We start from the raw sequence: 26,720 nt of genomic DNA on the forward strand, positions 1-26,720 counted from the left end.
GTCTTGTAAAATTATTGGCTGAAATCTAGTACAGATTTAGGAATATAATAGTTTGGAATATCTTAACTTTGCCATTTATAGAATCAGCCAAGTCATCAGAATGGTTTTTATGTTGTTACTGCCTTGACCGAAACTCTCTTCCACTCTTGTAATGACTAGAGAGTCTCTGTTTGTGACAAGAGCTGTTACTCTTGGTCATTATTTTGGGTCATCTTACTCGTTCCCCATATTGTGTGAAAGACCTTTAGGATGCAAATTCCTTCACTTTTTATTCTCCTGATATTGGGGTTTGGACCATTACTCATATCGGCTTTTTCAGCTGCAACCTGTGGGCACAGATAGTATGAATTACCATAAGGGTGAAGGGCAGTAAAAACATATGACAAAGAAGTGAGACAGTTTGAAATGTAAAGGTAAGTGGTATTCAGAAAGAACTATAATAGTGGGCTCTAGAAAGTGGCCTGATGAATCTGAAAAGTCAATAGCTTGAGTCCTCTTATCATTGTGTTTGGGGTATGGTTTGTTATTTATTTGTTTGTTTACTTACTTAACTACTTAATTACTTACTTACTTATTTGAACTTCTCCAGTGGTTGTGTTGTTCAGTTTTAATGGGAACTCCGCTATTCCTATGTGTCAGGCACCCAGCTAGGCACTGGGATAACAGGTGTGATACTGTCTGACCACACATGAGTCAGCAAGGGATCGCCCAGTGTGGACAGTGCAGAGTGAACACTGCTTTTCTAGAACGGAGAAAGAGCACGCAGCGTGAGCAGGGAGGAGGCCTGCTGGGCTGTGCCGGGTGGTCATGGTAGGAGCTCAGGGGATATTTCTCAGGCAGAGTTTGAACTGAGTTGGAAGGATGACATATTTGAGGTACATGAGACATGGAAGCACATTGGAGAGCTTGGGCAGTCAGACCAACACGAAGCTTGGGTTGGTTGAAATAGCGCGTGTATGGGGATGTGATCAAAGACGAAGCTGGGAGCCGTAGGATGGAGGTCGACCATGACAGCGTGTTCATGTGGGGAGCTGGGCATTCCCCTGAGGGCACTGTGAGGAGGACAGAGACTCGGCTAGCTCTTCATTTTATGAAGATCACTCTGACACCAGGTGGAGAATAGAAAGGAAGGACAGGAACTGGAAATGGAGAACAGAGTTTGGAGGGAAGTAGCATATTCCAAGGTTGAGGGAAGAGGCTTGAAACTCCCTCCCAGATCAGACCTCTGAGGAATGGCCTTTTTCTCCTGATTATTTCCCTTCCACCCCAACTGTGTTACTCTGTTTCATATAGCAGGTACATTTACACATGATGATGAAAGGTGTCAAGGAATAACTTCATGGATGGCCCTGGGTCAGGCCAGACTTTGCCTCCTTCCAGGTGAGGAGTGGGAGTAGGGGCTCCGTGGAGGCACACAGGGTGGGAAGTGTTACCCTGCTGAGAAGTACAGCCGCTTGAATCACAGGGTCCCTTGAAGAGAGTGACAATATCGAGGGACATTTTGGAAGCTATTTTAGAAATCCTTTTTATTGTAAGAGGGGTTTTCCTGGAGAGATCCCCTAAAAAGCTGTCTAATAAGGAAAGAGCTGTATGACTATCAGAGAAACACTAAGTTAGACCTGTTGAGAAGGACGCAGATGAGTTATAAGCTCTAAAAAAAACTAAGAATAGCTTTTTATTGGGTTAGACGATTAATAAGAATATGTTCTCTCCACTTTCCACTGTAATTGTCCTAAATAGGTCCCCTCTCTGGAGTTGAATGGCTCTTTTTTAGAAATGTAATTTGTTCTTCTGCCCAGATGGTGGGAAGGTGGAGTGGGGCAGGGGGAGAACCAAGGATTGATTAGATCTGGTTCTGAATGCTTTGTATCTTGAGGAGGTCAGTGAATGTACTGGGTTTGGATGCCTTAAAAACGTGAAGACCCTTTCAAGTACTTTTAGATAAGAGTTGCCTTCAAATACTTCTAAGGGGAATTTTCATTCTGCAACTTATTTTACTGTGAAGAACATGGTTTCCCACTTAATTTTCTCCAAAGCTAGTACATTCTCCATTGTATTTTATGTAAAAAAATATATATATGTGGCATTTGACCCAATAGAAATCAGTCTCTCAGAAATGATATGCATTATGAGAAATAATGGAGATGGGAATTCAATAGAACTTCCCCCAAAGATTTTGCTTTTTTCCCCTCAGCACTGTCTGCTGAGGGTTTCTTACAAGAGAGTGTGCATTTGTGACCTACTACCTTAATGTGTCTTGTTTCTGGACTCCTGTTCAACTATACCCCAACTAAAATACAGAGAACATGATTTTCCTCCCCAACAGAGTTGATAATACCCTTAATTGAGGGTTTACTTAGTTTAAGCACAGGCTGAGGAGTTGGTATATTGTGTCTCCCTCATGACCATGACCTTGCCACCTCAAGATGACTTTATGGGCTTTACATACGTTATCTCATTTAATCCTCACATCGTGTGAGGTACCAACAATTTTTGTCCCCATTATACAAACTCAGGTACAGAAAATTTAAGTGGCTAGCCTAAGGTCACATTGCTAGTAAGTGGTAAAGATGAGTTTTAAAGCCTATGACCTCTTCTCTACTGTGGCATATGGTACAAGTCTGGACTTGTCTATTTCCAAAGCAGAGGCACTACCCAGGTGACCAGAGATTATCTGAGAACATCCTCTAGATGGCTTTATGGTAGATGGTGTTTATGTCAATACGATTTTACTAAGTTCTAGATGATAGTTGCACAATGTTCTTTAAAACAAACTATTTTTTTTTTTTAAAGATTTTATTTATTTGTCAGAGAGAGAGAGTACACACAAGCAGGCAGAGAGGCAGGCAGAGAGAGAGGAGGAAGCAGGCTCCCTGCGGAGCAAGGAGCCTGATGCGGGACTCGATCCCAGAACCCCAGGATCATGACCTGAGCCGAAGGCAGCGGCTTAGCCAACTGAGCCACCCAGGCATCCCTAAAACAAACTATTTTTAAAATTAGCTGTCTTTTCATTGAACATGCCCTTTGAAACCTCTTTTCTCTCTTTTTAAAAAATGCCCTCTACTACCCCAAAGGACCACTACATCAGTGTAGAAAAAGAAGGAAAACCAGAACAGGAGGGCTCAGTTTACATTTTTCTGAGGCAGCATTGACTTTTTGATGAGCTGTTCATGATCTTAAAAAGAAGAAATGATCTGGTCATTGTGACCTTTCAGCACTCTGTGAAAATAGGGTAGGTTGAGCGAGAAGGTGATATGATGCTAGCCATTCTCATGCCTTCACCAATACCCCAACAGGGGCAGGCATTAGGGATGGCACTAATGCCACCCCTCCATTGTCAATGCAAGTGTCACGTGTATAAATCACTTTACTCACAAAGTGTGCATACTTTGCTGTTCATTGACCATCAAGGGCAGTGCTGTACTAGAATTGGTACCAGCACTGGAGTTTTCAGGAATTTTGCAAGCTGGTTGACGTCATGTAACAGATATTGGCTTGAAATTGGCCATGGTGGGAGTATTTTACACTATGGAAATAAGGTTAGAGAAATGTTACAGATCAGGGTTTTTTTGTTGTTCTGGTTGTTAAATATTTACCTTCGCGGAGCTCATCAAAGGCCATTGGAGATGAAGACTTCATGAGGGCATGTTGGTTTCAACCAATATCCATGCTCACCTTGACTCATTTTATACTCAGTATATGATGAGAGGGCTGGAGTGATTGTGAAGAATAGGAGTGTTCGTGAAACCACCCCAGTGTCTCCAGAATGTTGGATTTTATTATTAATCTTTTTCACTCATCATCCTAACCAAGTGACTTTTTTGAATCTTCATTCGAGGAGAGGAAACCATAAACACTTGAGCATGCTTGCTAAGAACATTGTTGATGGCTTTCTGAGCATTAGGAAGACATAGATCTTGCCTTCTACACGAAAAAGTAAGATCATGGGAATACAGCTACTCTTACGTCTTTCTGTCAGTGAAATTTTTAAAAAATATTTTATTTATTTTATTTGAGAGAGAGAATGAGCATGCCCATTCATGAGTGGGGGGAGAGGCAGAGGAAGAAGGAAAAACTCCAGCTGACTCCTCACTGAGCAGGGACCCAAGCCCTCTGGACATGGTGCTCCATCTCAGGTCTCGGAGATCATGACCTGAGCTGAAACCAGGAGTGGGATGCTTAACCACCTGAGCTACCCAGGTGCCCCTTCCAATGAAATTTTATAATAATATTTAGGACCCCACTCTCTGGCTTTGCTTAATCTTCTGTAAAGTGTGAATTAGAGCATTCGCTTCTCAGTTAGCTCTATATGGAGGACACTTGACACAGTTAAGGATCAGTGCTTTCTTATTTTAAAATTACATAGAAGTGAATTGGGTTTCTGCCAGTTACTAAAGATGAATCTTATGTTGTCTGCAAATGACTATCTTCAGAAAAGGCAAGAGGACCCAAAGCTGTGAATGTAGAGTTACTCTGAGAGCTACAGAAGGATCTTTGCTACAGGGACCAAGACACAGAGCTAAGTAGGCTATCCCTAATGTCACAGACTACTGCCCCTGAAGCCTCAACACTTGAGTCCTTATATTTTAGCAGCGGGACTACAGGTGGCTCAGGAAGCTAGTAAGGGTCTTGCACACATATGCACACGCATGCATACATATATCTGTATGGATTCATCTTCCATTTTCTATTTTTTCCTTCCTTCCCACTCCATGACTTCTCACTCCTTCTTCCTCTATGAAACAACGTGAATATTTTTTTAAAGATTTATTTATTTATTTGACAGACAGATTACAAGTAGGCAGAGAGGCAGGCAGAGAGAGAGAGAGAGAGAGAGAGAGAGGAGAAAGCAGGCTCCTTGCTAAGCAGAGAGCCCAATGTGGGACTCAATCCCAGGACTCTGGGATCATGACCTGAGCTGAAGGCAGAGGCTTTATCTCACTGAGCCACCCAGGCACCCCATCCATGTAAATTTTAAAAATGTGAAAGTGGAAAGGTATCAGGAGTGGAAAGTCAAGTTGCAGATGGCTCTGCAGAGCTTTCTGGAGAGTCCCTGGCAGCCCTCACAGGGCTCCTCCCACTGTGGCTGTGCTTGGGAGGGATGGACAAGCCCTTTGGTTGGCACAGGGGTATGCTGTGGTGAAGCTTCCCCATTCAGGGTTCACGCACGGCTTCTGAATCCTTTGACAAACACCTCCTACTTTGCAATTAAAGACGATGAGTGTTATTAAGCCAGCCTTGCCCTGTGCCTATCACTGGGCTACCAGCCTTGACCCTTTAGGATAAATGGCTATAGGGCATCAAAACAGATGTTCTCCCCTGGTCACCAACCCCCTCCCCACCCCCAACCCCAATATGGCCAAGACCAGCTGGTGCTGGTTTAGCAACATTTACTATAAATTGGGATGTTCGAGACATAGGCTTGGTTGAGTCCTACTTGGGCACTAACAGAGGGAAAATACACTCTTTTAGAACTGCAAGTCGTAAAAGACAGTCTGTCAACTTTTGATTTCCTAGACCGTGAAGAGGAGTTGACCAAATCTGTTTGCATGTACCCTGAGGTGGGTTTTAGCAATAACAGGCATGAAATGACTGTCTGGGACAGTTCTTGAAGAGAAAAAAAAATCCCAAATTCAAGCAGAGTGGTGGGGAGTTTGTGGCAGCTCTCAGAGGTATCATCTGAGAAAGAAAAGACACAACGTGATGCTTTTCTGTGAACTAAAAACAGAGCAGGGAGTTAGAAACCAAAGTACCACCATCACTGAGGACTTGTTTAGTCTTTTCTTACACACTTCTGTTTCCTTGTCACTTCCCTGCTAGACAAAAAAAAGTTACCATCTTGTCTCAAAAAGACTATGCGGCTGTTTCAGTGAGGATTGGTTACATAGCAAATGCAAAAGTTGTATACACGATCTGTATACAAGGGTTTCTGAAAGGTTTAGTGCACTTTTAAGTTTTTCTTTTAATTTTATTTATTTATTTGACAGAGATCACAAGTAGGCAGAGAGGCAGACACAGAGAGAGGGGGAAGCAGGCTCCTCGCTGAGCAGGTAACCTGATGCAGGGCTCGATCCCAGGACCCTGAGATCATGACCTGAGCTGATGGCAGAGGCTTTAACCCACTGAGCCACCCAGGCGCCCCTGCACTTTTAAGTTATTAATAATAATTTTGAAAACCTTTTAAGTATATAATTCTAAAGTTTTATGTTACCTTAGAATTTTTATAATTTTCATTTGATGAGGAAGAATGTTTTAGACAAACGTATTATTACATTCTTAGGAGTGCCTTATATTTATATGGATTTGATACCGATTTTTGTTCTGGTGTTATATATAAGCAGATAAAACTAGACCTTCCTGTTAATTTTTTACTGAATGTTGAATCGAAATGGCCTTTGAAAATTTTCCTTAAAAAAATAACCCCACACATTTTTACATTAAAAAGTCATCTTTCTCTGATTATAGATTAGAGATACCTTATTTAAATTTCTCTTGCTAATCCAGTGGTAACACACACACACTCTCGCTCTCCCTATATGGTTTACCCATATTCATAGAGGTTAGATGGCTCAGCTGTTGAGTTAGCAAGCCTGGGTTTGAGATCTCACCTACTACTTGTAGTGGGGGCTTCACAAAAAAATATCACGTAACTCTCTGGCTCAGTGTACTTCTCTGAAACCCTTGCCTTCCGACTTGATCATCAGTCAAAAAATTCCTTTATTTTTAAAGTTCTGGGTTATTTTAAAGTTCTTCCTTGAGAAAATTATTCCTGTTTTCTGATTCCCTAACACCCTTAATTTTAATTGCTTCGTCATGTGTTTATGAAGATTGAGTTAATATCTGTTTTTTTTGTTTTTGTTTTTGTTTTTGTTTTTTTAAGATTTTATTTATTTATTTGACAGAGATCACAAGTAGGCAGAGAGGCAGGCAGAGAGAGAGAGAGAGAGAGAGAGAGAGGAGGAAGCAGGCTCCCTGCTGAGCAGAGAGCCCGATGTGGGGCTCGATCCCAGGACTCTGGGATCATGACCTGAGCTGAAGGCAGAGGCTTTAACCCACTGAGCCACCCAGGTGCCCCTTGAGTTAATATCTGAAAGGTACTTAGTACAGTGTCTGGCAGATGATAAGTGCTATGTAAATCCCTTGGTTTGTTATTGTTGTATCATCTTTATACAGGATCATTTTATATCAATGAGGCACCTTTAGAAGTATTGTTGAAGGTTTTCTTTTTTTTCTTTTTTGGGGGTAGTTTGGCATGTTTCTCTAATTTCTTTCTCTCTTTAGTTTTGGAGACACTGCTATCTGAGAAATAGACAAATATAAAATATCCGTTCAGGAAAGGATGTATTTAAATACAGGAGCTTATATTATCATCTAGGAAGCTTTTTAGGCTCTAATGCCAACACTTAATCATTCAGCTGTTCATACTGTCCCTGGACACTGGGGACACAGAAGAGTTCTTGTCTCAGTATCTGGTAAGATTGTCCAAATCTAATAGTTAAGTTAGGGGAGGGAATATGGCCAGTTAAATCCTACCACCATCAATACCTCCCCCAAAAAAGTGATTCCAAGTTGAAAATTGTTTGTAGGAAGTGATATTGGTAAATTTTATGGGTAAATTGTTAGGAATACCACTTGGCTTTAAGTGATAAAAGAATGACTTCATTTTGGGGGGGGGGTTGGTTCTCTTGTTCTTTTTTCATTTAGCAACATTTTCTGAGCTCTTTTTTTATACCAAATACTTTATCAGAAGTTAGAGCTATAGAGGTGCCTGGGTGGCTCAGTGGGTTAAAGCCTCTGCCTTCTGCTCAGGTCATGATCCCAGGGTCCTGGGATCGAGCCCCTAATCACATCGGGCTCTCTGCTCAGCAGGGAGCCTGCTTCCTCCTCTCTCTCTGCCTTCCTCTCTGCCTACTTGTGATATCTGTCAAGTAAATAATAAAAAAAAAAATCTTAAAAAAGAGCTATAAAGTTGAGAAAAGCAGATAAGACTTCTGCCCTCACAGGGCTTTTATTCCAATAGGATGAGACAAACAATAAACATTTTTTTTTCTAAAGATTTTATTTATTCATTTGACAGAGAGAGATCACAAGTAGGCAGAGAGGCAGGCAGAGAGAGGGAAACAGGCTCCCCGCTGAGCAGAGAGCCCGATGCAGGACTTGATCCCAGGATCCTGGGATCATGACCCGAGCCGAAGGCAGCAGCCTAACCCACTGAGCCACCCAGGCACCCACAAACAATAAACATTTTAATAAATGACTTAGTTCTATGCAGTGCATTGTTGAGTTAAATCAAGAAGGAGGTATGATGGAGAACACAGGAAATGCTGGTGGGGACCACCTGAAATAGGAGAGTCTGAAGAAAGCCCACCTTAAGCCTGAAACTTAAACAGAGTAAGAATGGACCGATCATTTGATAATCTGCAGAAAGGACATTTCAGGCTGTGGGTAGAATAAGAGCAGAGGACCTTGAAGGTAGATGGTCTTGAAGTGTACCAGCAGAGGTCCTGGAAGGTGAGCAGGCCTCAGAACCACCCAGAGGGCTTATCACGACTCCGATTCCTGAGACCTGTCCCGGGCCAGTAGGTCTGGGCAGAGCCTGAAAAGGCACCTTTGTCCTGAGCTCCCAGGTGCTGCTGTTGCTATGGGATGAAAGGATGGCTGCAGCGCTGTGAGCTGGGGGCCACGAGTGGGACATGCAGCTGGAAGAGGAGGCAGAGCCCCGAGGATCTCAGCCTCAATAACAAGTGCGAGTTTAGTGTCAGATCTCCGAGGAGCCGTTGCAGGTTCAAGCCCCGCCTTGCCACAGCCGCTCTTGTTCTGAGGTGATTACAATGTAGACGATCTTTGGTCTTTTATTTTTTTTTTTTTTTCAGATTTTATTTATTTATTTGACAGACAGAGATCACAAGTAGGCAGAGAGACAGGCAGAGAGAGAGGTGGAGGCAGGCTCCCTGCTGAGCAGAGAGCCCGATATGGGGCTCGATCCCAGGACCCTGAGATTATGACTGGAGCCAAAGGCAGAGGCTCAACCCACTGAGCCACCCAGGTGCCCCGACGGTCTTTGGTCTTTGAGGACTATCTGATTCTGCATGGCACTTGCCCCCATAATGCATGTGCAACAAATTCTCCGCTTTGGGAAGCAGAGTCACCTATGCTCAGGTTTCGACAGTAGGAGACGTAGGCAGATAGATGGGGGCTCAGGTAGCTCAACACTGACTGGAACACATTCCTTGTATGTGGCACAGAACATTGAACCCAGCAAGGACATAATCAAAGCATATTTGTGATTTCTAGCAGCAGGCAGCATTCTGTCTTTTGAGGACAATACTGAAAAAATACGAAACAATTAGAGGCTTCTAATAAGCAGAGGACATCACCATGTGTAATAAAGTGTTCAACTGAATATTACCCTATGTAAATGTTAATGATGCAGATAATAAATGTCATGGCCACTAAGAAGTGGGAGAATTGTTCGAAGTTACTAGGGAACACTTTATACAGGGGAGGCCTTCGAGCTGGTCCTTAGAAAATGGTGAGCATTTGCCAAGTTAAAGGGGAAGGGAAAAGCATAGAAAAGTCTTGGTCTCAGATTCAATTAACATTCAAGGGATTATTGTGTTTTCCCCAAGTTTTTGCCAGTTCTACTGCCTTTCAAGGGAAAGTCTTACATGTGTTTCTGGTTCCTGAGTACAATTGAATTACTAGTCCATTGTCTGCTAAGAGCTGTTTGGTCAGGGAGCCCTGGGGACTTCTCAGAAACTTTTATCCTTTGAAAGAAGCTGTCCTGATTTGCCATTGTTAATGAAACTTGTACTACACAATGCTCAAGTTTAAGACCCACTGAGAACATGACCATGAACCTCCTTTCATCTCCACATGGGGGAACCACTTGGCGGATAGGAGCTGCAGAGACCCAGCAGCATTGCTGCTCCCCCAGTGCTAGTAATTGTCTTGAACTTTCTTATGTCATATCCTAATAGCTTTGTATTAGGAGTGACGGTCTGTATTGCTTCTACCCCTCATGAATAAATACAGAATGTCTTGCCACCCAGAAGACAAACCCTTTGTAGTCGTGTGTCTCTTTTGAACATGCATCCCTAGGACTCTGCATGCATGCATTTCAATATTCCGTGCCCGCGTGAGGCTTTGCTTTGGAAACGGTGAAATACGCGCTTAGTGCGGTGGGTATATTTTTACTCTGTCAAGTGCTTTTTTGCATCAGATCTTGAGTAATATATTTGATGAGTCAAAGGGCTCACCTCCTTTGCTGAGGCTCTCTTGGGAGTCATCTTGAATATTAAGATAGTTCTTATTAGCTCAGATAATTCCAAAGGTGCGGGTTTATCTTTAATCCCAAGGTTAAGGCAGAAGACAGAAATGAAAAAGAGCAAATGGTAAAAGAGAGTCCCCAGGCTGACCTAAAGAGAGATTTTCATGACAACCTGTAAAGTAGAGATCACCAAACTTTTTCAGTTGCTTTCTCATATCCAGAAAAGATTTTGAGGGTGCCTGGGTGGCTCAGTGGGTTAAGCCTTTGCCTTCAGCTCAGGTTATGGTCTCAGGGTCCTGGGATCGAGGCCCGCATCGGATTGTCTGCCCAGCAGGGAGCCTGCTTCCCCCTCTCTCTCTGCCTGCCTCTGTGCCTGCTTGTGATCTCTCTCTCTCTCTCTCTCTGCCAAATAAAGAAATAAAATCTTAAAAAAAAAAAAAGATTTTGAGAATGCCCCCACATAAGTGTAATTATTTCTACATTAGATACTTGTACCACTGTACTTATATATTGTTGACTTATGAAAGACACATGAAAATAGAAATAATAAAGAAAAAAATTAAAAGAATGCAATTTCTAATATTCCTATCCCTCAAATAATTCTCTTTTGCATCCTCTGGCATATGGACTCTGCTTTTCAATACACCCTTCTGTAAACCAATAGCAACAGCACAGTATAATATACTGGTTCTCAAACTCTAGACTGCGTCACAATTTCCTGGAAGCCTGTGAAAACACACATTTTTACCTCTTTCTGAAGTTTCTGATTCAATAGGTCTGGGGCCCTATCTTTTGCCTTTCTAACCACTTCCCAGGTGATGTTGGTCTGAGAAATAACACTTTAAGAACTACTGATGTAGCTAAGAGCATGGTTCCCAGAGATGGTTTACCTAAGTTGGATATCATGGTCCTTTCATTACTGAATGTGTGACCTTGGGTAGATTACTTATATAAGTTTAGTTTTTTTATTTTTCTTTTTCTTTTGATCTGTGAAATGGGTGATCATAATTACTTACTTCTTAGTGTCACTGGAGAGCATAATGAGGTAATGTAGACAAAGTGCTTAGTACCCAGTACTTACCACCTACAAAATACCAATATATGTTGGCTGCTATATGCTTCTCTTTCTCCTCCTCTTCATGTCATCAAACATCTTTTTAATGTCATAAAGTAAACTTTAGGGACTTTTATTCCTTAATTCATAAGAATCATGGGAATAAATTTTTTTGCTTTACCATTATATGTCTAGAAAGACCATATTCCAAATGAGGTGTCTTTCTAGTTGGGTGGTAGAGATGAAGCTCTTTTGAAAAGTCTGCCTAAGAGAACAATGTGTTCAGCCCTCTCCCTTCTGTGTGTAACTGTTGATAGTCTGTGGCTAAGTGTGTATCTCTGTAGTCTTTTGTATATCCTGATTCTTGTTGCATGATCTAGAGATGACATTTTGGGTGGTTGTGGTTTTGAATGTTTTGGGGCATGGGAGTCGCAAAGTCAAGTGCTTGCTTTGAACTTCATTGTGAACACTTGTCTCTCTCCTTTTTTCTTCTCTCCCCCTCTTCGTATGGATTATTAGGACCAAGTACCACCTGCCAGGAAGATTCATGTGCCAACCAGGGGGTCTGCATGCAGCAGTGGGAAGGCTTCACCTGCGACTGCTCAATGACGTCATATTCCGGAAACCAGTGCAATGATCGTGAGTGCAACCTTTTCATACTTGGGAGTTTTTTCACTGTTTTGAGGTTTGGAGAAAACTTAAGGAACATAATGTAAAAGGATGGTTCTTCTGAAAGAATTGTAAGCAATTTCCTCTTCCAGAAACTTGGTAAATATAGCACTGATGCTCTTAATGGAAGAGCAAAGAGATATTACTTGTTCAACATTACTACATGTTTTCCCATTTGCTTACTACATGTGTTTTTTCTTTAGATTAGATTGCCTGTGGCTGAGAAGCAAAAAACAAAAACAAAAACAAAAACAATCCCCCCACAGCAACAACAAAAACAAAACAAAATCCAGCTCAAGCAATATTTTTGCTCTAAGGAGTTCAGTTTTTCCATAATTAAGTCATCTGGATAACAGTTTTGAGACTCTTCCATTTGTATTGTCTAGAATTTAGAGGTCATTAAGAAATCTAGGTGTTTTCTCAAAATTTTGAATTTAGAGGATTTCTTAGCTCTTCCAAATGATGAAGACATTCAGAGTTTATTATTTTTTCTAACTAGAAATGTATGTATGTATGTATCTGCATATTCAGTTCATATTGGAAGAGAGCCAGTTGTTAATTTTGTCCTCTGGCAATGCTTCTATCAGCTGATTTAATTCTAGAAGACTGATTTCATGAAGATGATTCTAGAGTTGATGGTGGAGATACTTCAGTTCTGTGGGAATCTAGAACCTGTGTCTCCACTGCCTTCTTATGTTACTTTCCTAACATGGCTATTTTTAAAGAATAAGCCAACACCTGAATTTTCTGAATACCTATTCAAAGAGATTTGTTGAAAGCCCTGACATAGTGGGTCCTGCTGATCTTCTGACTTTCTAAATGCTAGGAGTTTATATTGCAATCTGAACTTGTAGCCCGTTGACCTCTTGGTTTTATAAAAAGGTGCGTGGTGTTATCTGAGCAGATACTAAAGTCACAGTATGGTTGCCTAAGTGGGAGTAGGTACCATCTCTATCATGTTCACTTGGTTTTTCTTGAATCCTTATTTCTCAACTTTTTTTTTTTTTCGTGTGCATAGTTGCCCCATGTTCTGTTTCTCATTTTTTCTCATAGCTTTTTGTCTTTATATGCTCTGTCAGTCTCTTAAGATCTACCTGGAGAAACAGGTGGGAACTGTACCAATGTAGAGATAAACATCTTTGCTTCTCATTGATCTAATGTAAACAAGTGCCTCTAGTTCTGTAACATAAAGGACACAGTATCTGCAGAATGTTTTGGTATCAAGATTATTCTTTCCAAGTACTTGGTATTATTGAAAGTCTTATTCCCACACTTATGAGTCAGAAATGCTGTTGTTCCACTTCAAAATAGGCAGTTATGGACCCATCCAGGATATCTGGGCAGTTGTGCTACATGTTCTTTATTTGCCCTCCACTTTGTGTGCATAGGACTCATTGGAATGCTTTTTATCCTAAATGGTGGCATAATGCTTCTTTATCCTCCCAAGTTTATTCCATATCATAAATATATACCACTCCTGGTAGAAAATGGTCAGGATGAGACTGCCCACAGAAAATGCAGAAAGGTAAGTGATTCTAACTGCGGTGGATAGCATGGTCTTCAGAAGGTACGTATACACTTTTCTCTCATTGATATGTTCCTTTTGGCCACCCAGGTCCAGGCACTATTTTCTGCTAAAAATAAACCAGGATTCTTCCTGGATTTCTATGATTTTTTTTTTTTCTGACTTTGTCAAGAGCAGATGGCATCTCAGTCCAGAATGAAGACGGTTACAGTATCTGACTTGAACAATTTGTCAGTATATAATGAGGTACTAGAGCGGATTGGGAAATGTCAGTTTTGTGACAATACTACGTCATCCTTCAAAGATGCTTCTGAGATATCCAGGCCTAGGTATTATATTCTGGATTTTATTCTGTAAACCATACTGATAAAGGTTTTATTGTAGAAGACCTTGAGCCCAAGTTGTTAAAAGAATCTTCTTGCCTCATCTCTGGTTGGAGAGCAGGCCAGGGCTGGTATGACTAGACGGCGATACGGAAGTGTGAGCAAGTACATTTTAATTGCAGAATGTAAGGAAAAAATAGAGTTTAGATAAATTGGATATAACTGTCATGTGTAGATATGCACTTTTAATGAAACCGACCACATATATCAGAAATTTAGGTTGCTTAGAATTGTACAATAGTTGTCCCTGTATCCCATGATTGACGTTGAAAGTATCGGGAGACTTTTCTTTTGGTATAGGTGCTGCCTAAGCAAACACGGGACTTTTCTTTTGGAATTAGCATCAGAGGCAGTTTGTTCAACCTAAAAAATCAGCCTTACCTGTTTACATCATAGATCATTACTTTCTGTATGAACCGTGACCTTTAGCGTTGTAATTTGCTACTTTATCTCACAAATGTCTTCAAAATTGAGTTCGCTATTTGATTTTCTCCGGGCCTCTGTTAGCAAATTCTTGGTAGTTTTGCTTGCATCAGGAAAAGAGTCTTCACCTTTGGAGTCACCAAGATTTGAATAAAGCTCATGCTTATCATTGGGAAAGGCTGTGGGGAAAAGTGCAAAGGAAGGGGAACAGATACAATGAGTGAATGGAAGAGGAAAGATGAGCAGGGCTGAGTCTTATATGGAAGAACACTGAGGCCATTAGTGATTGCTTTGGTAGCATGCGTGCCGCAGGTGGCCTGCCTTTGACCTAAATAACAGAAATGGAGCATGATGTGATGATTGGAGTGTCAAGGAAATATGGCCTTTACCTGATTTTTAGGAATAGTGTATTCTACAGAAAGTCACATATATCTAAAATACATCGTATTTCTGACAATGCTGTCATAGGATCCTATGGTTGATTTAAGAGTCTATCTAGTGGCAACAGACTTTTTTGGTGGATGGTTGGGGGAGAAGGTTTGGATCTCTCATTTTCCATGAGGTATTTCTCAGGACAGCCCATTGATCTCAGTTAATGGAAATAAAAAACAAAACAAAATAAAACAAACAAACAAAAAAAACCAATTTCTTAAGGCACGTCCAAGAATAGAAACTAGTTCAATAGGAAAGTGCTAGGTTTTGATATTTTTCAAAATAAAGGGTTCTGTTCAGTTCATCATGTATAGAAAAGTTACTTGTATCTGGGCATGATTTGTAAGTTTCTAAAGAAATGTTTGCATTTTAGCATTCTCCACATCTTTCCTAGTATTGGTTCCTTCATTCATGACCTTTGATATTTCTTGCCTGTTTGCCATTGGGTGTTTGCTTGATGATTTTCAGGTGCTGTCACATAGTTGTCACCTCCATGAGTAGAGCTTATGTTTAGAAACTATATCTCATTTAGTACGAGTAGACCAAGCATGGATGGGTTTAACTTTATTCCATCATTTTCTCTGAGAGCATGGTGGATTGCTAGAGGCAGTGGATGAATTTCAGGTTTCATTTTAGAGAGAGCCATGCAAAGCTGACACAGTGATTGTGAAGGTGTGGCATGTCTTCTCCGTGGCTGGTTACCTTGTGTAAGAGTGACTCTCTTATACTGGATAGAAACCAAAAGTGATCTGATTGGAAACCCAGGTATAACTGATTTATTATTTGTCTTATGTAGTTTTAAGATAAGATCTTCTACCATTTCAACTAAGAGCAGATTCACAGGGAGTTTCCTCTGGGTGACTTTTAAGGCTGTTCTGAAACCATAATGAACAAAATCATCCCAGAAGTAATTTTGGGTTCATGTAGGATCCCGTGAGATCTAGGAGAGGACACACCAGTAATGTTCTCCAAAGAAAATCTTCAGTTCTTCTGAAAAACTCAAACCAGAGAGGGCTGACTTCTCAGAAGGTGCATACCACCTGAGTTCCAACTTAATGATGGGGCTACATTTTAAGAACAACAGAAGACATGGAACTCCACACAGTTTCTCGTAGGGATATTCTTTTTGGATATTGGGTTCCTACTGGTATTTAAAATCAGGGCCAAGGGCCTGGGAGATTTCAGTGGGTCGCAGCCATCACAACATAGCAAATCCAGTTCCCTTTCCTATGATGTGGGCAGGGCGACCTGTTGTTGAGTCCCTCTCTCCACACCACCACACAATGTTGCACAAAATCCAATGCCACTTGCACATACCCACACCTATACAAAAGCTTTGTCATTCCTGGGGGCTTTGTGAAAACAGAAATTTTAAATACCTTACACCAGTCCTTACCACCACAGCTCTCCCTGAGCATGCGTATGACAACGGTAGTGAGTCCTGTACAACGTTGAGGTCTCATTATTGCTCCTGGGCCCTGGAGAAGTGAATGTGAAACAGTGTATTTCGTGTGAGTGCTTAAAACACAGCAAGTTGCTGGATTTAGGAATTGGGTGTTTATAAAGGCTTTGTGGGAAAAACAGAAGGAAATAAATGTGGGTCCTCAGCACACCCTCTGCAGCCAGCGACCTACGCTACATGGCTGGTCCTACATTGTGGGCTACTTGTTGGAGAAATTGCTAGGTTCACACTGGCACGTTATAATAGGTGTTCTTTGCTTGCAACAAATCAATAGCAAGCAGCTGTGCGTCGTGCAGACAGTGGAGTGTGAGCGCCTTTTCAGACAGTTTTCTGCTGGAGTGGCTGTTAAGCTGCACTGTTGGCTATTGATTGGCCTTTTGCTTTTTTTTTTTCCTTGTTGTGTGGGTTTATTTATTTTTTTAATGTAGGTTGGTGTATTGATTAAAGTTGTTAAAAACACATTTCCCATTCAGGCTTCAGAAAAAATGAGCAATATATGCATTCCTTAGTGTACAAACAAGGAAATAGACATGCGTATGTTCTTTCTGTCTCCTGGATCCATACAGATACACGGGCATTACGTTACGAGTCTGTGTTGTTATTTGTACAGCAATAATTTCCAGAGATATCAGACTACGGTGTCTTCATGTTTTCAGTTACGTGTTTAACTCCTACCTCTGTTTCCAGGTTCTGCCCGTCCTACAAATAAGCCATATCTGAGAAGTTTAGTTTTAAATTATTTGTTTGCTGTTTAGAATACTTTATTATTTCCTCATTCATTCACTCACCAGACCCTTTTTGCAGATATGATCGTGAATAAGGTACACCCCTGTTCGCAAAGACCTTAGAGTCTCACAGGGGAAGACACACACGGAAGTGCTTTAGTAGAAATATAAACCACATGTAGTGAGGCTCATGAAGTGGAGAGGCATCAGTTGTCCCTGGGGTGGAGACTCCATCAAGAAGAGCTGATCTTATTGAGGTTTTTCATGGACCTAGGAGTCTTGAAAAATTTCTAAGTAGCTTCTAAGCATATATGGTAAGAAAGAAGGCGGGAAAGAGAAGATAGCATCCCAGCAAGAGAGAGAGAGAGGGAGGCAGGCTGCAGCCAAGGCTGACATTCTGGCTGCCTGATTCTGCTTTATGGTGCATTATATGCATTTTTCAAAGTATAGAAAACATTATTAGATTTTGTCATCTCGTTTAGTAGCATGTCCAATATGGCGCTCGTTTCTTTGGGATTAAACCTCCATGTTGAGTCTTGAATGAGGACTAACAGACCCCAAATCTTTTTTCTTTGAACCACTGTTGGACGTTTATCTTGGAAATGTATTTTAAGTGAACCCAAATTTTAAAAAAGTTGAGTCGTAGTGTATATATATTATTAAATTATAAAAGATAGCATAGCCATTAAGTTAATTAGCTTCAGAATCAAACTACTTTAAATGTCAATGCTAACTCTTAACTGAAATTGAGTTAGTCACTCAGCCCCCTTGAATCTTTGGTACAGTACCAGGAGTGTGATAGAATAGAAGTAGTGATAGTTTTTTTTTTTTTTTTTTTGTAACTAATAATATTTGACATTTGTCCTTTTTTTGTTCCTGACACGCTACTAGGACCTTTATAGAGATGCCATCCCTTTAATCATCCCAAAGTTCCTGTGAAATGCTATTGTCCTGATTTTCACAATGGGGACACTGAGGTCACACAGGAAATAGCTGAGTGAGGACTTGAATCCAAGTTTGTCTGATGTGAAAGTTCACATTCTTACTAGATTTGCTACTACTTGTGCCGGGTGTTGTACACAGATAATGAATCATGGAACACTACATCAAAAACCAATGATGAACTGTATGGTGACTAACAGAACATAATAAAAAGAAGAGATTTGTTACTACCTGATAGTCATTAGAAACAATAACAGTGTAATGTCACTAATTACTAGACTGGAGTGGTTAAAATGCCAGGAGGTCAAGTCTTTATAGACAACCCAGTTGCATAGGAATATAGGGTTGCAAAAAAAGAAGCTCTGGTTCTTGGTGGTTCATTTTATTATATTCTGGAATTCTGAACCCTTTAAATATCTCTGCCTTATCTCTTAGTAAGATAAGACTTTTTAGTTAGAATATCTTGAGATATGATAGAATTAGAATATCTCCCCATATCCCCAAATATTTATATCTTTATTCTCTGTTGATCTGGATCGTCTGATTTCCATGTTTTCCCTTTACTTTATTGCATTCTTTATATATGCCATATAACATAGTGAATGAGACCTTGGATGGGGAGAGGATGGTCTGTGTTGAAATTGTGACTCTGATACTTAATAGTTATACTACTTTGGAATTAATTAGTTAACTCCCCCGTGTCCCCCAAATGTGATGTTTGTAGGTCCTATCTCACAAGAATGCTGTAAAGATAAATTGAATTCATAATCGTGAAGGTCAGGGCATGACACATAGTAGCCTGCGTGGAACTATGGGTTAGTTTTTGATGTAATTTTCAAAAGTTAAAAACTGGACTCACACAAACATAATTTTCATAAAGTTAAAAGCATAACTCACATAAACACAGGATGGATGTGTCCCGGATTTATTTAACTCCTTAGTGGTAAAAACCTAAGCTAGATGGCAAAAGAATATTTGAAGAACTGGATATTTATAGGCATTAAAAAGAATATTAAATATTTGGGTTAAATGTAAAAATGGTGAATGTCTCATGGGGAAAAAGCCCTTAGCCTTGGGTTGTCATCTTTCCTACCAACTGTTATATCTCTACTGAACAAAAATCCATAGGCTAATCATCTTGCAGAGTGTGGATCTCAATTAATAGTAAATTCCAGTGTCAAACACAGGTACATTTTTCCATTGAAGTAAATACTTCTTGGATGGTATTGTTAAAACTGTGTCTTTCTAGGACACCGTAAGGGCACATGACTCTCTCCTGGCCTTTTTTTTTTTTTTTTTTTCTAAATTTTGGATAATTTTTGTTAACAGCAGTATGATCTATTCAATTTCAAGTCCTTTTTGTTACCTTGAATACCTCCATCATACTCAAGTACCTTTTATTTTTTAGTCATTTAGCTGTGAAGCAAACACTGTGCTGAATTTGTTGTGTCATCCTATCCTCTTAACAACCCTAGAAAGCAGATACTATTATAACCCCAGTTTTACAGATGAGGTAAGTGAGACATGGAAAAGTCACGTGATCTGCTCAAGGTCACAAAACCATTAGGCTGGAGGACAAGAATTCAGTTTTATGTGTCTGAGTGCAAAGTCTGAGCGCTGGACTGCTGATGTCTTCCGAATGCCTCAAGGAAAGCTTCTTCATGAGGACGTCTCAGAATGCTTCATTAGCCATGGAGCTTGGCCACTTCTGCTGCATCAATTACACTCTGATTTTTAGTATCTACATTGTTATTTGGTAGGAGAGACATAGTTTATACTTTTTACTTTGTTTTAAATAAGGGCATCGTTGAGGATTGATTTGCTCATGTCATAAGATCAGAAATTCTATCAAAGTGCCATTTTGCAAGTTGGGTAGGTCTGGGCAGGCAGGGGCTGACTCCAGAAAATTCAGGAAGGCTGGAGGAGCAGCCTCGTATCATCAAAGGCAAGATCCAGAAGGTAAGACAATTAAAAAGAAGCATTCATGAGCCAGCAGGACCTAAGGTAAAGGCCAAAGTTATTTCTTTGTGTCTGTTTTTCATTCCTGGACCACAGACATCCACTGTAGCTAACAGGATGTCAAGAGATGGCAGTTGATCCCAGGGTCTTCGAAGAGTAAGGGTGATGGTGCTGGTATTTTTGGGGCGGCAGTTTCATAGATGCGGGTTTTCACTTGTTGCCCTCGGGAATCACTCTTGCTTACAATTTCCCCTGATATCAAGAAGGGACAATTTTGTATCACAGATCTGTTATGTTGCTGATTTCAATACAAGTGCAGAATCAATAAAGACTCATCGAGCCAGGATTACTTGCAGCTTTGTTCTGTATAACCCTCCATGGAAATGAGCTGAGACTCACAGATAACATGTTAATTTCTACAAATCTCAGATGACACTTGGACGTACTGCTCAAGGAGAAATAAGTCTCCACCATGCAGGGTCCTGATAGCTTACCAGGGTTGATTAAGAGTTGTTGGAATCTGTGGCTTCACTAATTTTGCTTCAGCCATCTTTAGCATGCTGTATTTGTAGACCGATTTTATTGCATATGTTTAATTACAGCCCATTTATTTCTGGTGTGCTTGGCTGGCTACTTATTGATGGTGATGGCAATAATCCACTGAGAGCCTATTGGTTCACAGAAGATAATTTTATATTACCCTGTTAGTCACATACAGGTACAATTTTAACGTTTTTTTTCAATATAGACTTATAATATCCTACATTTATTTCTATCTATATTTATTTTAACTTACATGCAAAGGCAAAAAAATATGTAAACTACTTTATTTTCTCTTGTAAAATGGAGCTAATAAATATAATTTGGTTTCCTTATGTTACTTTTTTCTCTTAACTGCCCCCCCCAGAGGTATGTGCATTTTTTGAGGTAAAATTTATATTCACCAAAATGTACGGCTCTTAAGTGCGTTATGAGAAACGTTTATAGGCATGTGACTAGCATGCCAGTTGAGATAAAGGACAGTTCCATTTTCCCAGATAATTCCCTTGTGCCCCCGGAGTCCTTCTCTTCTCACAAGCCACTGCTATTTGAATTTCTATCAACATACATGAGCTTTATCCGTTCTTGACTCTATATAAATGGAATCACATACTATGTGATCTTTTCTTTCTGTTCTATCTCCATAGAACGTGTATAAGACTCCCCCATGTCACCGTCATTCTAGCTGCCTTGCCCTCTCCTACCCCTTAGCGCTTCTCATCTGGAGGAAGCTGTAGGTGCCCCCTGACCCCAGGATTCCTCCTGGCCACCCACCCCTGCAGTTCTCACCAGGCAGTGAGCTGGGGCAATCTGAGCCCTTTGTCTGTCTTCTTCCTCTCAGGAATGCCTGTCTTTCTTTGATGTTCAGCGTCATGTGCACCCTTGTTTCACATCTATTGTCTTTTTCTCTGTTGTTTCAAGTCTATTTTAAATCCAGTCTCAAGTACTCTCTCTAGGTTGGAGGTGGCTGTCACCTGTTTCTTTTTACCTTACACTCTGAGATTGAAGGTGGGGAGCAGAGAGATGAAGACTTAACACACCACACAACGTGCCTTGCTTTAAGCCACAGCCTCTGGGGACGAAGTGAGGTTTTGCATCAGTCCTGGGACAGCCCTGGAACAGCTCAGCCCTTATTTCAGGAACCATATTTTGGTTTTGGGAGGAACCACGGGCGGTGGGTAGGGTGGGGGGAGGGGAAAACCCTTCAACTGTAGTTACAGGCCTTCTTCAGTCAGAGCCTTCTGCAGCCAAAGGAGCTACGCCAAGCTAGTTATGCACCTGTGAATGTCTCCATCAAGCATTTCATCGTCCCAAGTTTCTTGGATGGGGTCCCCATTGCTTTTTCCCTCCGGTCCCTAGGATAACACTTGATTAAGCTCAGTGGGTGCAAGGATTGATGTGGCTCTTGCGGTTAGCTGTTCTTATTTGTTTGTTTGTTTATTTATTTATTTTACCAAGAATTATAGTTTGTTTTCTCACCTACCTTTATCCTGTGATCTTCGCTGCCTGATCCATGTCTCTTTGCCAAGTGAAATTAAGAGGTGTTTCCAAACAACAATCAAAAAATGGAAGATGTCAGGAAAATGGAGATGTTTCTATGCCAGGGGGTGTTTTGGCCGCTGACTGTTCTTATTTGGATCTTTAGATGCTAGTATACCCTTACTATTTTGATGCAAGTCTATAAAAAAAAAAAAAAAAGAGGGGAACTTGCATTGCTGATGCTTTTTAGTTTTAACTATTTTTTCTTTTTTTTTTATGATTAAGGTCATACAAGCTCACTGCTGAAATGTGTAAAATGCATGAAAGCGCAAGATAGTAGAAAAAACATGCATAATTTTACCGATTATTTATATGACTTTGTTTTAGACTATGCATGATGTCAAGCACAGAAGAGATGCTCAGATGTATCTGTTGGATGAATGACTGAGCCTTGCACATTTGCAGAGTCTGAGTTGTGCAATGGTCCTAGTGTTCTTTTCATGAAATGAGTAGTATTTCTAAAGGACTAGGTATTTTCTTGCTAGACTGAATGCTTTGGGCATTCAGGAATTATAATGAGCACCTCAATATACAATTTTCTTGTTCAGATAAAAAAATAGAAATGTCAAGATGTTTTCATTTCTTTTCTTTCTTGTCCTTACCTCTTCTGCAGAAAGCCTTGCCATTTCTGAGCTAATACGTAGATGTATCTACATACAAGTAAAATGGTTTTGTAGTGAATTTTTGTTAGAGGGCAAAACCCTTATATATGAGGAAGGAGCCTCAGGTCCCAGTTTTTTTGTTTGTTTGTTTTTGTTTTTCCATCTGTGGCACCCACTTCCAAAGGAACACGGTGGTTTATTTCACATGATGAGATTTCTTGTAACAGTCTACTCTAGAGTTCTACTGTGAGACAGAAGAACTTGTCCACTTTGACATCATCTGTCAATTTCTGCTCAATTTCATGTTGGCCAAAACTAGCAACATATAAGGGAAGCATTTATATGCATTGTATACTGAAATGTAGAAAACCCAGAAAGATTTCTTGATTTTTGTACACTGTGGACTGGAAAAATTTCAAATTTCTTTGCAGGGGAATTCAGCCAAACCTAGTAAACTCTTTGCAGAAATGCTCAGGAGCATTTATATGAAATGGTAGTGTTCGGCTCTCAGCATTATTTCCTAGTAAATTCACTGGAAATTTTTTGTAATGGGCTCCTAACTAAATTTAAAAAATTGCAGTTTTACCTGGATGTCTTTATATAAGTAAAACTAAATACATATTCATATAAATAAAAAAAGAATATGTGAAGATATACATATTATAAATAAATACAGATTTCCTTTAGAGTTTTTTCTAATTGTTCTTTAAAAATTTTTCTATCCAAAAGTCTTTGTTTCTATGTCTTACAGTGTCATGTGTGAACTTTTGGTTGTATCTTGTCAACTGACAAGTTGTGTTTATCTGTAATTATATAGGTAATATGTCTCAGATGAGGTATCTGTCTCCCTTTGAATATATTTGGCAGAAAGCCCCTTTATCTTATGTGAATACTCAATATTTGGGGTACAGTTTTATGTCTGAAAAAGGATTTAGGCAAAGATCTGGGATTTATTTATCCCTAAGAATAATCTTTCTCCTCTTGCTACCTAAAATTCCCATATGGCTTCCTCATGCTGGCACTCAAGTGTATCATCTAGTTAAAACTCACATCAGTGCCCTGGCACTAGTGGGGGCTGGGGGAAGCTTTGGAAAAGGGCCTGCAGCTCAGCACACACACACAACATCACACATGCCTGTTGTCCCTGACTCGTGAAAAATTCCGAGAAGAGGGAAAAATGGGAAGGAATGTATTAAAATAAATGAGTTTAGCCAAACACGCTCTCAGTATTGGTAGAGGCTTTATTCCAATCCCCACAACACCCCACATGGGTTTCCAACATCTAACTTATTTAATTTGCATTTGGATTAATTTAGCATATTTTCCTATTACATAAAGTTTAATGAATAATAAGCACAGCTATAACCAAATCTCACAGCTATTTCCCAGTGTGGGGTAACATTCTGTATTTAGTTATATTTGGTTTCCTAGGTAATATTTGATTGTGGCTCTATCTCCTAAAACTGCATCTCTTGTCACATGGAATGTTTTGGTGGCAGGTCCTTCAGACAGAGCAAATCAGGAAGGAGCATCCCATGATTTCTGCTGAAGCCTCAGCAATGAAAATCAACTGGGCAACACAGGGTGTGTTGAAAATGCTGCTCCCTGCTGCTTTCCCTTGGCAGTCTTTGAGCTCCCTTGTGGTGGCCTCCCTGCTTTTATTTTTATTTCTGAAATCTATCCTGTGTACCAGTTGGAGATTAATTTTCCCAGAGCCCTTTTTTTTTTTTTTTTTTTTTTTTTTTGGGTCTTATCCCTCCTCCGTTCATAAACCACCAGTGGCCCCTCTTATAGCTTAAACCCTACTCTTGGTTTTTAAAAAAATTGCCTCTTGGACCACCATTCCTTTAATATTCGTGGCAGTGTGCCATCTAATAAGGCCAATGTTCTCATTGTCACATGTCACTGTGTCAGCATTTCCTGTGATCTTCATACCTCCATGCCCTTGCGGCTGCATTTCCTCCTGTGGAAAAGGTTTCCCTCCTCTTGACCTGGCTTTAGGGACCAGCCCGGGCCTTACCTATTCCCCTGTGTTTTCTCTGACCACTTTTCCATATTGATCTCTTCTCCAAAATCCCGCTGCATTTATATTCAGAGCTGAGAGACAGCACAACTCAGCATCTAAAGCGGAATTAGTGCAGACTTAAGAGTAAAAAGAGGGTTCACATCCTGGCCCCTTTCCTCCTAACTGGGGGGCCTTTGGCAATTAACGCAGCACATCCTTACAATACAAGCCTCGCAGAAGTTTCAGTTTTATTAACAGGCTTAGAAATAATAGATGTGAAGCAGAGTATTGACTTGGGAAGAGGTTTTTTTTTGTTTTTGTTTTTTTCTTTCCTGGTAGCAGCTTAAATTAAAACCATAACCCTCCCATTAAAGAACAATGTTAACCAGTAAATAAAACAAGTAGAATTTTGAATGGATTAATTACCACCTTTATGGCGCATTTACCCAATTTCCTAGACCACCACCTTGTATATATCATGTTGACTATTGTTTCCTCTAGAAATGATAGACTTGAGCTGTGTTGGGTGGATGGAGTGGGGGGGGTATCAGTACTAGGTCATTCAAGTGGCACTGATGTTTTATATGTTCTAACTTTAAATGTAAACATAGTCCTAATTCTGGGTCTGCATGATTCAATCAAAACCTAAGGAAATTTCAGAGGACTCTACTACCTTTCCTGTAAATATCGTGATTTTTTTAAGGTAGTGCTTGCCCAGGCTCCCAAGAACACACCAAGGGCTTCTGGTACCTTCCATAATCTCATGTCATATTTTTGGTGCTTTCCTGGAAAAGAGGAGAATTGCTGTCCAGAAATCTTTGGTTCTTACCACTTATGAGACCAAGAGAGTGAAACTGCAATCTTTTCTGCCTCCATCATTACCAAAAATCTTAACACATAAGCTTAACTTTGTACATAGTACCTCATTTTCAAATCAGCTTGTTTGGGGCAGTAACACACAACCTAATTTAGCTTTCACAGTGGACTGTTTGCAATAGGTGATATCAGCCATCTCTCAGTGTGTTTCAGAACTCTTTGGGTCTGGGGCTCTAAGGACAGTTCAGGTCACGTTTGACACTTGATACAACTTTAACTTTGGACATGAGGTCAAATAGTGGAAGACCCATGGCCAGCCTCTTGTTCCCTATTCACTTCTGACAAAACAAAAGCCGAACAAACAAAACTAGGGAACTGTGGAATCCCTGGTTTATTATCTGAGCAGCCTAATGTGGTAATTCTTGCCTGCCATGGGAAGACGGCTACCTAGTGATCTCCAGTGGAGTTTCACTGAGCAAGAAGCCAAGCCTCAATAACATTACATACCCATTACCCAGGAGTCCTCCAGAAGGGGCTCAGCTGCTGAACACCAGGGGATTAGACCCAAATCTCAATCATGGTGATTTTGATAATCAGTTTCAGTGAGCAGGATGCTGTTAGCTTTTCGGAACCTCTGAAGCTGAGCGTGTGACTGTTTAATGCATGGGGAGAGGATTGGTGGAGAGGGAATCCAAAAGAGAAATTTCAGCCATCTTAAGAACATGCACTTCTAAGAATATAGGGAATTTTCACTTCCAGCCTCTTGTTCCTGAGAACAAAGGTATAAGAGTTTGAGATGATGGAGATCTAAATGCATTTTGAAGTCGAATCACATGGGAATGATTTTTCTCTTTGTATTCAGTTTATTAATTAGAGGGAAGTGTGATTTATTTACTCCTAAGCCTTTGTATCGTAGAAATGTGTTTATACAAATGGTGTTTATTTTTTATGACAAATAGTTAATGCCAAGGAGGTAGTAGACCACAAATGATTAAATAATTGTCATCACATGGGCGCACGGGTGTGTATTTCCCTAATGAGAACAAACTCCCCCATCGCTTCAACATCCATGCCTTAACTATAATCCAGGTATGCCACAGTCACATACCACACGCTACAGTACGTTTCAGGGATGGAGACTTTCTTCCCAGTCCTTTTGTTCCTGGAATCAGAGCACGATTCATACTCACCGCTTTGTGACTCTTAACCTGTGCTCTGTTTCCCCATCTTCACCATCGAGGTCTGCTTGCCTTCGGGATGTGAAGAACATTCTGAACTGAGTTCCTTGCTCATACCCTTTTGATCTTACGCCATCCTTTGCATTCTCCTTGGTGACTTCAGTTTCCCTGTTTCTGTTTTTCTAATAACCCGACT

General features: G+C 40.4%; 1 protein-coding gene across 23 annotated transcripts in view; it reads left to right on the forward strand.

Annotated features, from left to right (window-relative positions):
• LOC116879910 (neurexin-3-beta) overlaps window positions 1–26,720 on the forward strand; it is a 1,111,251-nt gene that overhangs the window by 307,872 nt on the left and 776,659 nt on the right. For all 23 annotated transcript variants that reach the window (XM_032878508.1, XM_032878526.1, XM_032878527.1 and 20 more), the window contains one exon: window positions 11,844–11,963. In XM_032878508.1, coding sequence (XP_032734399.1) covers window positions 11,844–11,963 — 120 coding nt within the window. The remainder of the gene's footprint in view (window positions 1–11,843; window positions 11,964–26,720) is intronic.

Source organism: Lontra canadensis, unplaced genomic scaffold (assembly GCF_010015895.1).
Source record: "Lontra canadensis isolate GAN:19392208 unplaced genomic scaffold, GSC_riverotter_1.0 scaffold64, whole genome shotgun sequence".
NCBI classification, from domain to species: domain Eukaryota; kingdom Metazoa; phylum Chordata; class Mammalia; order Carnivora; family Mustelidae; genus Lontra; species Lontra canadensis.